At 34.7% G+C, this 18,220-nt stretch overlaps 1 protein-coding gene across 1 annotated transcript in view; it reads left to right on the forward strand.

The window, feature by feature from the left end:
• The first annotated feature begins 646 nt into the window (after window positions 1-646).
• Window positions 647-18,220, forward strand: part of OSBPL1A (oxysterol binding protein like 1A) — a 142,367-nt gene continuing 124,793 nt past the window's right edge. The window contains 7 exon segments of the mRNA XM_046671172.1: window positions 647-721; window positions 2,731-2,775; window positions 3,625-3,698; window positions 3,811-3,874; window positions 12,709-12,771; window positions 12,773-12,808; window positions 14,021-14,137. Of these exon segments, the coding sequence (XP_046527128.1) occupies window positions 647-721; window positions 2,731-2,775; window positions 3,625-3,698; window positions 3,811-3,874; window positions 12,709-12,771; window positions 12,773-12,808; window positions 14,021-14,137 (474 nt within the window).

Here is an 18,220-nt window from a genome sequence, read left to right on the forward strand (position 1 = left end):
AAGTTAATGAAAATGTTTCTTCTACTGGGTGAATAATATAAGAAAATATAAAACATTAACTTACCTAATACCCATATATCCCTTTTACTCAGATGAACTGTCATTTTATAGAAATAATCATGGAAATTTTTACCTCTTCTGGAATCATGCAAAATATTCAACTGAGACACTCTGGCCTGGGTTCCCTTCAGCAGCAGAGCCTGAGACAGGAGCTTGGCCACAGGTGGCTTATTTTGAGAAGTGATCCCAAGGAGTAGAAGTGGGAGATAGGAAGGGTTGAAAGAGAGAAGGAGGAAAAGCCAGTCCAAGGGTCTGTTGTGGAGCTGGGTCACCACTGTGGGCAACTGCAGCTCAACCCTGCTAAGGACCCTTTGAGGAGTCATGTGAAATATGCCTCAAAATTGTCCACCCAGAGGCTATATTAGAAGACTATTCATCCTTTGGTTCTTGTTCCTCTTGGTTAAGGGTTACCTCATGGGATATTAACTATCTCCCTTCCAGGTTTGTGCACGTGTGAAATGTGGGTGTCCCATATGGCAGCAGCAGAGAGGCCCTGGGATAGAGAGAGGATGTGAGGTGCCACTGGGGTTAAACCAGTGTTTGCAGCTATTGGCTACAGTGCAGGAGTGGGCCTAGAGGATGGGAGATGGGGCACAAGAAGTGTCTGATTAACATCTTGACACCGAACACTGTTATTACTAAGAATGATGAAAATACAGAGGTGGGGGGCTGGCCCAGTGGCGCAGCGATTAAGTTTCCACATTCTGCTTCAGCGGCCAGGGGTTTGCCGGTTCGAATCCCGGGTGCAGACATGGCACTGCTTGGCAAGCTATGCTGTGGCAGGCGTCCCACGTATAAAGTGGAGGAAAATGGGCAGGGATGTTAGATCAGGGCCAGTCTTCCTCAGCAAAATGAGGAGGAATGGTGGCAGATGTTAGCTCAGGGCTAATCCTCCTCCAAAAAAAAAAAATAGAGGCAGCAAATTAGTGTCTCAGCATACAAATTGTTTTCTTTTGTTTTACAAATACTTACTAATCTAAGAAACATGGATAAGGCCTGGAAATCTTGCCATGTATTGTCACCTAGGTGGACTAGAGTGGCACTCTTTCAGTTTTTACTACATTCTTTGCTTTGCTTTCCCCACAATCCTCTCTCAGAAGTGCTGCATCCTTTGACACTAATTAGGGGGTAGAAGAGGTGAGACTTAGAAGAAAATTGTCTTCCCTTCTGCCTCTCCATTCTACCTTATAATGAAGGTGATGATCAAAAGAGGCCTGTACTAGTGCCTGGAATTTTCCTGTTCTTTAGCATCCTGGAAGTTTTTACATCACAGTTCAGTTCACAGTGGAGGAGAGGTAAAACTTTTATTCTTGAAGTGGGAACCCTGCAATGCAGGGTCACTGAGAATGGGGAGGCCAGGAAAGGAGAACCAGGATAACCTTCCCCAGGTTCTCAGGCAAGTCAGCTTTAGGAAGAAACAGATGGAAGTTGAGGATATGGAACTTGATTTCCTTACAGCTATCCATGTCTGTGTACACCTCAGCAAATCTGTCTTTTCCAAGGATTGCCTCACCTTGGTTGGATATCTGAGATATATGACATTATTGCCTGCTTTGCTGTTGCTTAGTGCAACCTGGATAAAACCCTATGGCCACTACCTACAGCGATTTAGTCCAATTTTAGTCCATTGCCAGCAGTGAGCTCTCATGGGTTGCTGGGCGGGGGAGAAGATTTCTGAAGCGTGGAGGTTATTTTCTTTACAAATCTTAGTGTTCTGGAATCGGTGAGTGAATAAAAGCAGATAGCCTTGTCAGCTCAACAGTATGGCATTTGAATTTTTGTTCAGATTCTTTCTTGGAACTTGTTTCTCATCACAGGAGATTATTCACCAAAATCAGTGAAACTGAAACGTTCTTTGTCAGCAGGAGAATATGACTAGATGTGCTCTCATTATATCCATTGGAAGCTTTTCCCCTAATCCTCAAAATATATTATTACATTTTGGAGGACATTAAGAGATGAGTCTTTAGTCACAGAATTGTAGTAAGAGAGGAAAAAAGTAGTGTTGGTTACTTTTTATTGTTGTTAAAATGTGACTCATGCCCTTCAGTTGGTGAATTCTCATCGGAGCTTCAATGGAAGAGTAAGATGGAATAAAAAACCTTTTTTAATTGAAATAAGGTTTCTCTTGCATTTTATAGAACCACTTAGAAAATGACTTAGCTCAATTGTTAGTACAGCTTTATAGCCATAGCTCTTTAAAGGAAATAAGGGCACATGAGATGAAGGGGCAAAAGGTCATTTTAAATATGTTTATTATTTTGGAAAAAAACCAACATAGTAATGCAGGACACTTCTAATTCCCAAAGAAAGTAGTTTTTAACATATATGTTAATATACTCTGGCAATAGTTTTATATTCATAAAAAAGGAAAAATTCTGGCAGTTTAAAATAATTTAAATCTAAACTGAAATAAGTTATATTGATCTGTTAAGTAAGCTTCAAAACATATTCACTGAAAAGGTCAGCAAATGTTAGTGAAAAATATGCAAGTCAATATCCATTGCATACCTAAATTCTTTGTCTTTATATGACATTTCAAGCAATTTTCCACATTCTGATTGGTAATAAGTTATGTGGTAATGGATTGCATTTATATAATAATTTTTAGGAAAAATTTTTGAATTCTTGAAATAGATGCGTTTTTAATGAAAGCATGTTTTTCACTAGGTCATCTACAAACCATTGAAATGATATGAAGGCCCTCTCTGGAAGGTAAGTTGGGATGGTTTTATAGAACTGGAAAGAATTCTCAGCTGCTCTGTTTTTGTTAAAATTTGTTTCAATTGTTTCTGAAGTATATGTGATTTAATCATTCTTTCATCTTATAAATCATTTTTGTACTGCTAGACTTCATTAGGCTTCCACTGGTTATAGCAATTACTGTCTTTTGTGTAGAGGTCTAACACTTTTAGGTGACCAAGTTTGTATGGAGCAGAGTAGGGGAAAATATATCTTTTTCTTACTTAAATCATAGAATTACAGTGTTATTTTTGTTATGAACATTGAACCATGGAGGACTTAGGAGGAGTTTAATATGTGAATTGACACAGAGCACACATATAAAATCTTTCTGGTTCTAAAAATTTCTGTGCATTTTGGAGTTCAGCTATTTCTGGAGTTAATTATTTTAGAGAACATAATTTCTTTTGCAATTTCAAGCACTACCTCTATACATTTATATGCATGTATGTTTATATTGTTTAAAATAAATACAGGATAATTCTCTTTTTTTAGAATTTATCCAGGGCTTTGAGGAAATTGTTTTTGAAGCCCACAACTGATATATTTCCTATAAATATCCCTGAACAGTATTGTTAGAATTATAAAGTGTTCATCATTGATCTTGTCAGTTTGGTATTTCTTCTGTTCCTGTCATCCTGAGTGGTGTTTTCATTACTGTACCCAGTGCCTGAAAGTTCACGTTTGATCATTTTTGAATGTTCAGTAGTACTGTCTGGGTGAAAGACTCAGATGGAACTGTCATAACTTAATTACTTTTTATCAGTCAAGTGTTTCAATCTAGATATGTCAGCTTGGAAAATCTTTGTCATTTTTCCTTAGAGCTCAAGATTTTTTGTCTGGAGATTATGCTGGGTAGTGTTAGAACATGGAGTCATTTCATGGTATAGGAAACAGTAAGTATTATAATCCTTATACTTATAAAATTTCAGCATCTAAATTTTGAAAAATTAAAAGTTTTCCCATCTTTTTTCCTTTTGCCTTAATAATTTAATATTTATTTTGAAGGCCTGATGCAGTCCATAATATTTATCGCCAGGGATGCAAACACCTAACTCAACCAGTATGCACGGTAGGATGACACACGCATCTTTTGCTCAAACTGTGAAATCAGTTCTGCAAGTGATTGTCCTAAATCATTCGTATAAACTGCTTTGTAAAATCTTGGAGTTCTATGCAGTGGTGCAGAAGGCACTTGAATATATTTTTATTTGAGAACAAGTAAAGTTGTGGAATCTCCATTTTAAAAATAGCAAGTTTTCATGGGATGAGAGATGAGTGATCCAAAAACATTCATACAGAGCTTTTTGTGTGTGCGAGTATGTATATATGTATATGTACATATACATGTACATATACAAATATGTATATACGTGTGTAGATAAATGTGTATATTTGTACATGGGTAAATCTAGATAATGGAAGTTTTTCTGGTGTTAAAATGAAATTTAAAGCCTATATCAAAATCGAGATTTTTAGGTTCTCCGTATTCACTTCTGACTCTCTTACTTTAACCAGTCAGGAGAAAAGTGAGTTTTTCCCCTTCAGAGATTAGTCTAAGACTGGAGCCTAGACATACTTTCTTGTTTTCCGCTTCAAGTCCTTTAGGGTTGTCAACATGCATGGCAGTCTGTCTGCTCTCTAGAGCGCAGCACCTGCCTTTCTCAGTGTGAGCACTCTCAAGAGACCAGCAGTATTCCCTTTGGGGAGTCACAGACTTAGTTGCATTCCCCAGCAGTACAGCCTAATTACACAAGCTGGTCCCTTCAGTGTCCTCATACCCCTTCCTCCTTAAACATTAGACCAGAGGGCCAGGGAACTTCTCTCTTATCTGATTCATCTACTCGTTTCTTCTGTTGAGGCAGTCCTGGCCATTCTTTTCTGTTCCTGGTCTTGATTCATCTACTTAATACCAAAGTTTTTCCTCATTTGGGTCCTTTATCTTGTTCTTGTCTACCTTAAAACAAAAAAAAAATGAACAAGTTGTTCTGCCCACCCTTTTAAAATTTCTTGGTCTTTAACCTCTCTGGAATGATTAGCTCCTGGTATATTATGCCTCACATTGTTTTATGACTTTCTTTCTTACATACATGTCTACTTAAAGCTTGCGTATGAATTGCATGTCGGTACAAGTTAATGGGCATTCACTGAATGACTGCTACAAGGCAGGCTCTGTTCATTTTGTGGTTTTTTGAGGTAGAAGCTTAGGTTATTGATGTGAGATCCTTTTTATTTGCTAATATAGGTGTTTACACCTATAAATTTCTTTTTTTTTAATTGTGGTAAAATACACGTAACATAAAACTTACCATCTTAACCATGTGTAAGTACATTCGCATTATCTTGCAGCCATCACCACCATCCATCTCCAGAATTCTTTTCATCTTCCCAAACTGAAACTCTATCCTTTAAATGATAACTCCCCTTTCCCCTTTCCTGCAGCCCTTGGCAGCCACCATTCTCTTTTCTCTCTCCGTGAATTTGACTAGTCTAGGTACCTCATATAAGTGAAATCATACAATATTTGCCCTTTTCTGACTGGCTTATTTCACTTAGTGTAATGTCCTCAAGTTTCCTTCATGTTGTAGCATGTATCAGAATTTCTTTCCTTTTTAAAAATTTTTAATTGTGGTAAAAAAGCACATAACATAAAATTTACCATCTTAACCATTTTTAAGTGTGAAGTTCAGTAGCTTCAACTGTATTCACTTTGTTGTACAAAGTGGAATTCAACAGTATTTGTCTCTATGTCTGGTTTATTTCACTTAGCATAATTTCCTTAAGATTCATCCATGTTATAGCATGTGACAGGGTTTCTTTTTGTAAGACTGAATAATATTCTGTTGTATATATACACCACATTTTCTTTATCCATTCATCCATCAGTGGACATTTGAGTTGCTTCCACCTCTTGGCTATTGTGAATAATGCTTCAGTGAGCATGGGTGTCCAAATATCTCTTCAAGATCCTGCTTTCAGTTCTTTTGGATATATACATAGGAGTGGAATTGCTGGGTCATATGGTAGTTCTATTTTTAATTTTTTGAGGAACTTCCATACTGTTTTCCATAGTGGCTGCACCATTTTACGTTCACACGAACAGTGCACAAGGGCTCCAGTTTCTCCGCATCCTCACTGACACTTATTCTGTTTTTGTTTTTTTTTAATATTGGGTATTCTAATGAGCGTGAGGTGGTATCTAATAGTAGTTTGAGTTGCATTTCCCTAAAGACTAGTGATGCTGAGCATCTTTTCATGTGCTTGTTGGTCATTGTTTATTGTCTTTGGAGACTTGTCTAAGTCCTTTGCCCAATTTTTAATTGGGTTGTTTTTTTAATTGGTATTGAGTTGTAGGAGTTCTTTGTATATTCTGGATATTAACCGCTATGAGATATATATGATTTGTGGATATTTTCTCCCATTCACAGGTTGCGTTTTCACTATGTTGATAATGTCCTTTGATGCATAGACGTTTTTAATTTTGATGTAGTCTAATTTATTTGTTTTTTCTTTTGTCCTTGTGCTGTTGGTGTCGTATCTAAGAAATCCTTGCCAAGTCGAGTGCTATGAAGCTTTTCCCCTGTTTTCTTCTAAGAGTTTTGTAGTTTTAGCTCTGATGTTTAGAGATTGATTTCCCCTGAGGCCTTTCTTTCTCCTTGGCGTGCAGATGGCTGCCTTTTTGCTGTGTCCTCACATGACTTTTTCTCTTTGTGCAGGCATGGCTGGTTTTTCTTCCTCTTCTTAGAAGGACACCAGTCATATTGGATTAGGGCCTCATCCTTGTGATCTATTTTAACCTTCATTAACTCTTTAAAGGCCCTGTGTCCAACTCTAGTCTCATTGGTGGTTAGGTCTTCAACATATGAATTTTGGGAGGACACAGTCCAGCCTGTAACAATCACTGGGGTCATTCCAGCTGTCATATGGATACTGTTTCCGTGGTGTATCTTTTTTCTGTTCTCTTACTTTTGGCCTATTTGTGTCTTTGAATCTAAAGTGTGTCTCTTGTAGACAGCATATAGTTGTATCTTGTATTTTTATGCAGTTTGGCAGTCTCTGCCTTGTGTTTGGAATGTTTAATGAATTTATACTTAATGTTATTATTGAGTGGTTGGATTTACATCTGCCATTCTGCTGTTTGTTTCTGTGATCATGCTGTTCTGTTGTTCATTCTTCCTTTTCTACATAAAATAGATATTTTCTGTGTATCATTTTTTTGTTTATATTTTACTATATTTTAAAATTATTTTCTTAATGGTTGCTCTAGGTATTATAATATGCACCTTAATCTATCACAATCTACTTCAGATTAATACTAACTTAATTTTATAAAATATGAGAACTTTGCTTTAATATAGTTCCATTTCCTACCTCCCCTTGTGTTATTATTGTTGTGTATGTGATGACCCTATATGTTTAAAAATCTAACAATACAGTGTTATATTTATTGCTTTATACAATCTTATGTATATGTTTGACTTTTTGTTTGAAAATATTTTTTTATTGAGCTATAATTCACATTGCGTACAGTTCACTCATTTAAAGTGACAGAGTAATTTTTTATGTGTTCAGAGTTGTACAGCCGTCAGCACAATCAATTTTAGAACATTTCCATCACTCCAGAAAGAAACTTCATACTCATTAGCAATCATCCTCTTGCCTGTCAGTACCCATCCCCTCCCAATTCCTAGGCAACCATTAATATCTCTCTCTGTAAATTTGCCTATTCTGGACCTTTCATATAAATGGAATCTTTTAATGTGTGGTCTTTTGTTATTGGATTCTTTTGCTTAGCATAATGCTTTCAAGGTTCATCTATGTTCTAACGTGTATCATTACTTCATCCATTTTATGGCCAAATAATATTCCATTGTATGGATAGACCATATTTATTTATCTATTCATTAACTGATGAATATTTGAGGTTCCCATTTTTTGGCTATTATGAATAATGCTGATATGAACATTAGAGTACGAGTTTTTGTGTAGATATATGTTAAGTTCATATATTTTTAAGAAGAAAAGAGAGGAGAAAAAATATGTTTATTGAATCTTTTATCCTTACTCATGTTTTTTACCTTTTCCAGTTGTTTGTTTATTTTTTCCAATGGATCTGGGTTACTCTCTGGAGTCGTTTCCTTGCTCCAGTATAGCTCCAGTCCCTCCCTTCTCTTTTGTACTTTTATTGTCATATATATTACATCTTGGTATGCTATAAGCTCCACCATAGAATTTTATAATTATTAAGTAGTTGCTTTAAATAATTGAGAAGAAAGAAAAATATATTTTATTTTAGAATTACATATACAATTAACTTTACCAGTTCTTTTTATTTCTTGTTCAGTGTCACTTTCTCTCAGCCTAAAAACTTTCTTTACTCTTTTTTTGTAAGGTACACCTGCTCACAAGCGACTCTCTCACTCTGTTTATTTGGTAGTATCTTCATTTTGTCTTCATTTAGAAGAATAGTTTTACCAGACATGGAAATTTTCTTTCAGCACTTTGAATATGTCCTCTTCCTTACCTCTGTCCTCTATTGTTTCTGATACTAAGTCTGCTGTTCATTTTATTGTGCTTCCCCTGTACCTTATGAGTCTTTTTTTTCATGTTACTTTTAAGATTTTCTCTTTGTTTTGGCTTTCAACAGTTTGACTAAGATGTGTCTAGGTATAGATCTTTCTGGGTTTATCCTATTTGAGTTTATTGAACTTCCTGAATGTGTAGATTAATGTTTTCATCAAATTTGGGAAATTTTCAACCATTATTTCTTCAAATATTTTTTTCAGGCTTTTTTTCTCTTCTTCTGTGACTTCAGTTGATTGTCTGTGATACAATCACATGTGTACATGTGAGAATGCTCTACAGTTATTTTTTTCTTCCGCCATCTCAAATTTTCTGTTGAGTCTCTCTTAGTGAATTTTTCATTTCAGTTCTTGTAATTTTCAACTCCAGAATTTCCATGTAGTTCTTTTTTATAACTTGCCTCTTTTTTTGGGTATTTTCTATTTGCTGGATTTTTGTCATTATACTTTATTTAATTCTTTAAGTATGATTTTCTTTAGTCTTTGAACATATTTCTAAGAGCTTAGAAATTTCTGGCTCATTTGCCATTTTGTTGCTTGCCCTAAACACATTTGGACTTCATGTGCTGTGATGTTGGCCTTTTCTGACCGTTTGCACTGAGATTGCTGTTGTTTTCCACAATGCCCTGAGCTGGAATTTTCAAAGTCCTGCTCTAAATAAAGTTAGGCCTCGTATTTAAATCCTGCCCCATCTTGATACAACTTTGCTATAGAGTTAGAAGGAGGGGAAATGGAGCAGATCCAGGCTAAAACTACAGCAGCATCCACTATTATTACTGAGATTCAGTAGATTTTTCTTGAATAGATGCGTTTCAACTTGTTGTATGTCTTTGGTCAATTTCCAGTGTTGTGAAATGGTTGTTTTGATTGAGATTTCATTGAATCTATAGATCCACTTGGGGAATATTTTTATTTTAGCAATATTGAGATCTCCAAGCCATGAATATTGCCTATCTCTCCACTTTTGAAATCTTAATTTCCTTTTACAATGTTTTGTAATTAAATTTATTCTTTTGTATTTATCTTTTGAAACTATTACAAATGGACTCCAAATTTTTATTTTCTGTTTTTGCTGCTAGTATATAAATAGAAAAATGTGGTTTTTTTCTGTTTTGAGTATTCACGTAAGGTACTGCAGCCTTGCTAAATTCACTTGTTAGGTAGGTCTGGTAGCTCTTTGTAGATTTCTTAGGGTCTCCTACATATACAATCATGTTGTCTGCACATAAGGATTGTTATATTTCTTTACAATCTGTATACCTTTTCTTTGTTATGCTTGCTTTATTGTACTAGATAGGACCTCTAGTACAATTTTAAATAGACTTGGTGAGAGTTGAGATCCTTATTTTGTTTCTTATCTTAGGTACAAAGCACTGAGCCTTTCATCATTGAGTTATTAGTTGTAGATTTTTCATAGATACCCTTAATCTGGTTAAGGAAGTTCTTTTCGTTTCCTAGTTTACTGAGAGCCCTCAGCATGCAAATCTGTTGAATTTTACTAAGTACTTTTTCTGTATTATTGAAATGATCATATGATTTTACTCATTTTATTAATATGGTTTATTACATTGATAGACTTTAGGGTGTTAGTAAAGCAATCTTAATATTGTTGGGATAAATCCCAGTTGGTCATGATATATTATCATTTTAATATGTTGTTCGCTAATATTTTGTTAAGGATTTTTGCTTCTGTGTTCATGGTGGATATTGGTTTATATTTCTCTTGTGATATTTATGTCTGGTTTTGGAATCAGAGTATTACTCGTTTCATAATGAATTGGAAAGTGTTCCTCTTCAGTTTTCTGGAAGAGTTTGTGTGGGATTAGGTTTATTTCCTTCGTAATTGCTTGATAGAATTCACCTGTGAAGTCACATGGACCAGGAGTTGTTTTTGTGTGAGAAGGATTGTAATTACAAATCTGATTTCTTCAGTTGCTATAGGGCTATTCAAATTTTCTATTCCTTCTTTGGTTGGTGTTTGTAATTTTTGCCTTTCAAGAAATTTGTCCATTTTCTTTAGGTTATCCAACTTGTTAATAATATTCCCTTATTATGTTTTTAATGTTTATGATAAGTAGTGTTGTATCTGCTTTCATTTTTTTATATTGGTAATTTGTGTTCTCTCTTCTTTTTTGCCTAGATCAGTCTGGCTAGCAATTTATCAATTTTATTGATCTTTTCAAAGAACCAGTTCTTGATTTCATTGAATTTTTTCTATTTTTTATTTCATTGATTTTTGTTCTGTTTAAAATATTTCTCCATGCTTTGTGTTTAATTTGCTCTCTTTTATAGTTTCTTAAGGTCGAAGCTTAGATTGTTGATAGAGACCTATCTTCTTTACTAATACAGCCATTTAAAGCTCTACTTTCCCCTTTGTAGCTGTTTTAGTTTCTTCCTACTCATTTTGGTATGTTGTATTTTCATTGTTATCCAGTTCACAATATTTTCTAATTTTTACTGTGATTTCTTCTTTGAACCAATGAATATTTAGAAGTGTGTTATTTAATTTCCAAATAATTGGAATTTTCCTTATTATTTTGTTTTTGGTTTATAATTTAATTCCATTTTGGTCACTGAACACATCCTATATCATTTCTGTCTTGTCACATTTGTTGAGACTTGTTTGGTGGCTCTACATATGGATTATCCTAGTAAATGTACTTGAAAATAATGTGTATTTTGCTATGTTGGATGTAGTGTCCTATAAATGTTCAGTCATGGTGACGAATCATGTGAAGACAAGTCTTCTATGTCTTTGCTTATTTTTGGCTAATTGTATCAGTTGCTGAGAGAAGGGTGTTAAAATCTCCAACTATGCTTGTAGAATTGTTTATTTCTTGCTCTGTTATTGATCACATATATACTTACAGTCGTTGACTTCCTGATTAATTGACCCTTTCATCATTATGTAGTGGCCCTATTTATGTCATATAATACATTTTATTTTGAAATCTATTTTGCCTGATCTTAATACAACCACTCATGCCTTCTTATCCTTACTGTTTGCATAGTATCTCTTTTTCTATCCATTTACTTTTAACCTATCTATATTTTCTGTTTCTTGTAGATAATGTATATTTAGGTCCCTGTTAACCAATCTGACATTTTTTGCCTTTTAATTCGATTTCTTTTGAGAATGTGTTCCACAGTCTTACTTACTCTTATGTCAGGTAATTTTGGATTGTATCCTTGGTATTATGAAGGTTAAGTTCTGGAGTTTCTGGATTCTGTTATTTTTCTCCATTAAATGTTATTTCCTTTGTTTTAGCAGGTCATTTTTGAGGCTGGTTTTGGGTTGTAAACTCTGTTTCTTGGGCAGCAGCTCTCGTCTGCATTCAGATAGTTTGTATTTAAATGACTGCTTTGAATCTTTTTGGCGTATTAGTTAGAGATGTGAATAGATAGGGTTTAGAGATCCCTCCCCTGTCTCTTTCTCTTGGGGTATTCTCCTACTTTCTTTGGTATTTATGGGCTCTGTGGCTTTGCTTTTTGAATTCCCAGAGACAGAAAGACTGGGTTTTCCCACGTGTGCCCTTGCTGCTGTTGTGTCACCATGTGGACTGTACTTGGTCCCAAGTGAAAAACTTTTGGGTATGGGAACTTATTTACATAGCTCCTCATTTCCTTTCCTCCTAGAGAATGTGCATTCCCCATCAGAGTCTGTCAACTTTTGTTCACTGTCCAGTTCCATTAGGTAGTTGCTTTTTGTTTTGTGTCCAGGTTTTATAGTAGTTTTCTGCAACGTGGGGTGGGGAGTGAAGGGGTTCCTCTGGTAGGGTATTGAAGCAGAAGTCTTTTTTTTTCCATTCTTAAATCTCCTCACTTCCAAAAGACATAATTATTTCTTATTCTTCTTCCTTCCCTTTTTCCCTTTCTTTATCAATCTTATCTACTCCTCATTCTTTTACACTCAGTTCAAACATTTACTACACTCAGCTCAAACAAAAGGTCCAGGAGAGTGAATAAGAAATTGGAGCTGTGGTATTTAAAGGACTTTACAGCCCAAGTGCATGCTAAGTTATATTTAATAGAAAGGATATTATTTACTTTGTATTATTTATATATTACTTTGTATATTCCTTTGTATTATTTACTTTGAGTAACTAAGAATAGGAAGGCCAGATTTGTCATAGATAAGCTACAGTGTACTTTGAAACTCCCAGTGTATCAGTTTTTCTCCCAATTTTTATCAGTTGGTATTTTAAATGTTGTTAAATAGAGCATAATTGTCATGTTAATACTTTTAATTTTATATATAGATAATTTTAGGGTTCTACTTTATGTGTGTGAATGGTGTTGTCTTAGTGACTTCTTTATATCCAAGGTAAAATCCACTGATAGCTGCTTCTTTATTGAATGCTTTGATGACAGTATTCATAGCTTCAGAGTTCGTTCCTAAGAATAGCCTTCAGCAGTCAAGAGAGGTAATTTTATGGATTCACTTATCTTTCATAAAACCTAAAGAACATTTTAAAAAACGTAAAGAATATAAGATAGTTTCAGTGTTAACAGTTAAAATCTTGTTGATTATACCATTTTAATGGAGGCGATTATATGAAGCTTGAAATTTGGCTTATGAATTAGTTGTTTATCAACATGTACTTGCAGGTATTTTCTGTTCATAAGTCTTTTTCATTTTGATTCTGTGAATGTAAGGGCCTCTTATTGGTTTTGGAAAAAAGGCCTAAATGATTATTTAGTCTGCCCCTTAATTCATGGGTGAGGAAACTGAAGCTCGTAAGACTGAAGTGATCTTCCAAGGTTACACAACTTGCAAGTGACAGAACCTGGACTCTGCTACAGGTGTTCTGATTTATTACAGTGTAGACTCCTCCTTCCTTTATAGTAAACTGAGCAATTTATCAGTTTACGAGCAAGCAAGAAAATTGGGATTCTCCTGACAGAAATTCATAGTGCAGTTTTTTAATGGAGAATCCATAATCCATATTCCTTTAAATCAAAGCAGTAGTCTGAGATCTATCTTGTTTTTCATAAATTGTGTAAGGAGTTAAAAGAGTGTATTTTCCAAAGTGACTAACTTTGGCCTTGCAAAGAACCCTAAACACTCCTAATCATAGTTGTCCCAACATTTCATAAAATGGTAAGATTTGGCCCTGAATAACGCTATAAGAAATGAGGAAGAGGTAAGACAGGTATTTTTAGGGCAAACATTCTCTTTTTGTGAAATCACTATTTTTTAAAAACCAAAAAGCATCAGGGCAATTGTTGGCTCTCTTTAAATGATCTGAGTTTCTTGTGCTTATAATTTGCTTGCAGGTTAGTAAAACTGTGTTTCTGGATACCTTATTATACAATAACTTATTCAACAGTGTTGAGAACCTATAATTGTAAGTGAAAAATTCTCTGCTCATTTAGTTTTTATAATGTGTTTGAGTATTATTATTAATGATATGTAAACTTATGAATGATATTTTTTAAAGTGTTGGGAAAATTTTCTGTCCACACATGCATGGACAAGAGACCTGCATCATTATTTCATTGTTGGTTGGAGGTTTTTTTTGAGGCCATAATATTTTTTTCTCCATGTGAATTTTATACTTTCCAGATCATTGTCATATTATCTCTTTTGAGTAAAAATACGTTTCACTTTTATTTAAATCTTTGGATTATTTTAGGACTGGCTGGAAATAGAAGAGCGTTCTGCTTATAGCACTCACTACCGTTCCCAGGATCAGTTGACGGATGAAGAGGATGATGCAGTTTCTGCTGTAGCCTTGAAGGAATCCATAGAGGTAAATAGGAAAACATAACCTGACCTTTATAGCTAACTCTGTCAGTAGGGTTTAACCAAGAATTTTTTTTTTAATGCAAAGTTTTGAAATTAAAATTTCTGACAACAATGGAAATAGTATTGTTCTTTGCCCAGTAATATTCTATTGCTATTTGTAATGTGTCTGTTATGGTAATACTCTCAAGTGTCTCTGTAGATATGCTCTAAAGATGAGCATGTTCCTATATGTATCTTTTTCTGTTAAAATTTTTGTAATCAGATTGTCATTCTCTTTGAAAACTGCCACCAGTAGGGGGATCATGCATAGCTTGACTTGCTGCCCTTTGTGACTTCACTGCGTATTTAAGAGTTTAAATAATGCAACCATAGTGATACTTACCTTTCCTGGTCAGTAGTTTCATTTAAAACCACTTGTAATCTGTAACTTCATTGTAAGGTAAAGCATCAGTAGTGAACGGAGAGGCCCTTATCTGAAGCGACATCAGTGCCTTATCCGTAGAGAAATATCAGCACGTGTAATTGAAATGAGTGAGGTATTTTTTCCTTGGTATCAATGTTTTGGCTATACCTTTTAAATGGGAATTGAGTTTGGAAGAATTACAACTACAAAAGGAAAATGAGTTTCAATCCAAATAATTATATCGGAGCATATAAATTTGCCTACTAAATTTAATCCCTTTTTTTAATGAAATCAATTAGTTGCAGGATTTGAATGTTTCTAAATCAACAACTGTAATGAAGTTTGGTATTACCTAAGGAGTTTTATTGACTTAAAGGCCTATAAATTTAAATAAGAGAGATTTTGCTTCTTTTGATCGCTAATCTTAATTTATGATAGAACATTAAAGAATTTGAACTCTTCTATGTTTTGTTGAAGACATTCTGCAGGATTTATTGACAGTTGCTTTACCGGTTAAAACTACTGTTTTAAAGCCTAATATGATAACTATAAATGTAATTTTTAGATCAGTGAACTTTGCAAAAGTAACATCTACCAGAGCATCTGAATATCATTAAAACTGTTCAGGTACATAAAGAAGGTTTAAATATCTATGGCCAAAATAATGTTAAACAAGAAAAAATAAAACTGTGCTAAATATTTTTTAACTTTTAGTCAGTATTCCCTAAGTGAAAAGAAATCCTTCCCTATTTATCTACCTTCAATATAAGTTTAATGATAAAACCTGGAAGAACATATAAAGCATAGCAGTATCTTTTCCAGGATTATGGTAATTTTAAGACCTTTTTAATGGAAGTGACAGGTAAAATAAAAGCATACTAACTTGCATATCATTAAAAAACTTTCTTAAAGAAGTGTTTCCTCTTTAGTTTTCAAATTTTTGTGTCATCAACCTCAACTATACCTTTCATTTTACTCATTTGAATATTGTGTTCCCATGTTAACTTTAAAATCATGAAGTTTTTGCCGTCTAGATTTTATAGCACCTGAAGTCAGTGAGAATTTTAGCCAGTGTTAAGCACTTTCAGGTTTTGCAGGTTATAGACAAATCTGTGTCCAACAGAACTTGAATGCAAATTCTGTGAGTCTTGACTCTGTTTCAGCTTCTGAAGTTTGGTCCAAAAAAGATAAAATCTCAAACGAGCTTTGAAGTATGTTGAATTACAGCTTGTGGTAGACTGGCTTCAGAGTGCTCTTGATCCTTGGATTCATAAGGTGCAAGGAAATTCTGGCACCAATTTGTGAAACAGATCTATTCTTGGTGTCTATAGACTTTCTAAAGAAAATTAGGAACTCTGGGACTGCAATTATAAAACCATCTGAATTAACATAAAACCATTCTTACTTCCTCAACTGCTTTTGGGTTTGTAAGCAGACCTATAAGAAAGTAGGCAAACAAAGTGTCTGCATTGAAAAAGTGACCATGTTGTATGATAGTTTTGGTCTCATTTTACCTCCACCCAAAATGAGGGCCTCCAAAAACTTAGAACATTTTCTTTTAGTTCTGTTGCTGTCTTGAGATTAGGCCTCCAGGGAGAAAAGTATAAAACAAATCAGAAATATTGGCTTCGTGGTTGTTGCCTTAATGGCAACTTGAAAATATTTCAGAAAAAAAAATTGAAAGAGAAATTTAAGCACAGTATTGGTATAGAACTGTACTGTTCAATACAGTAGCTACCAGACACTTGTGGCTATTTACATTTAAATTAGAATTGAATTAAAATTTTAGTTTCTTGTTTTAACAGGCCAAATTTCAGGTGCTTAATAGTTGTATGTGGCTACCACCTTGGACAGTGCGTACATAGAATGTTTCCATCATTGTAGAAAGTTTTATTGGATAAAACTGGGATAGGCTCTGGCATTTGGTGTGGTACTAGCAAAGTGGAGGTTTTATTTGTTGAAGGTATCTTGGTTCTGTAAGATCTGTATCTTGATTCTGAACTCTATCTGTATTATAAGAAGTAATGAGCAGATGATGCTAAATTTTAACCAAATGAGAAAGTAATACCAAACTCTTCTGATTTAAGAATAAATGATTGCTAATTAAAATAAATGCACAGCAAGATGAATGTACACCAACATTGGGCTGACAAAGATTGTACATCCATATGAGAATGAGGCAGATTTATATATATTGATATATTTAAGATTTGTAGTTCAGTAGAAAGGGCAAGGTATAAAATGATATATCTAATATGTATGCTTCTACTTGGGAGAAAAAAAGCAGGGACATACACACACACATTTGTGTAGGCTTAGATCATCCCTGGAAAGATGAGAAATTGTTAGCATTTGTTGCTTTGAGGCTGGGAAAGGGGGAAAACAGGGTCTCTAGGACTGATAGGTATCTGAGGGAGAATTGCCTTTCTCTGTATATCCTTTTATTTATTTATTTATTTTACTTTGTGTAAGTATCTATTGCAAAATAAAACATAAAGAAGATTACAGAGCAGGGCCTTAATAATCACCAGGTACCAAAAAGAATAAGTGTGCTGTAGATGGACTTATACTGAGGAAAGATGGAGTATGGGGTTATCCTCAAAGTGCGTTTGGATAGAGTTAGGAAAACTTAGAGATGAGTACTGGGGCACCAATACTGGCAATACTGGCTATTTTCTGCAAAGAGGGAAGTTATTAGGGTTCTATAATGTATTACTTTAAAAGTTTAATATTATTGAGATACAGTTTTTATACAATAAAATGAATGCATTTTACGTCTCCAATTTGATGTGTTTTGACAAACCTATATACTGTGTGTAACCACCACTCCTACAAGATATAGAACATTTTCATCACCTCAAAAAGTTCCCTTGTGCCCCTTCCCAAACAATACTCTCACCTCCATCTCAGGAAACCACTCGTCTGCTTTCTGTCATTATAGGCATGGTCAGTTTTGCCTGTTCTAGAATTTCACGTAAGTGGAATCATACCGTTGTGCTCTTCATTGCCTGTCTTCCTTCACTCACTATGTTGTGTGTATCAGTAGTTTGTTCCTTTTTATTGCTGAGTAGAAGGCAGTCTGCTTCTGGTCTTAATTAACCAAATGTGGATTGTCTGTAGCAAACAGCTTGGAATTAATGACCTCTCTCCTACTCTATCCACTTCTCCCTAGATGCCCACCCCCTTGATACACATTTGTAAGCTGTCCCATAGGCCAGGAATCATAAAGTAGTTTAACATTGATTTAAATCAGACAAAACCGACAGCTGAAATCTAGGTGGGCAGAAGTAGGAGCAGAAGACCTGTGTTGTTAATGTGGCTTAGCTGCTCACCTGGGTGCCTCTGACCCTCTGGGTCCCATGTCTGGGTATGATCCTGTGCCCAGATAACTTGGGTTTTAAATACTGTTACACTTCAGGTGTTAGAACATTTCTCGTAGTGGGATCCCATTTATGTAGAATAAATGAAAATTAAACCTAAAAAAAAGTCCCTGACACAAGGTGAATGGCATAGAAGTCAAGAATGAGACACCATGCTGGGCTCTGCAAAGAACTCATAAGCATTAACCTTCATAAATAGATTTTTAAGTTTTCATAATATAACCAATAGCTGCTAAGGAGAAATTATAGTAAATTGGAGAATGTGTTATTTTATTTTATTAATAAACGTCTTTCTGTTCTTTTT

Source organism: Equus quagga, chromosome 9, assembly GCF_021613505.1.
Source record: "Equus quagga isolate Etosha38 chromosome 9, UCLA_HA_Equagga_1.0, whole genome shotgun sequence".
Taxonomy (NCBI): Eukaryota; Metazoa; Chordata; class Mammalia; order Perissodactyla; family Equidae; genus Equus; species Equus quagga.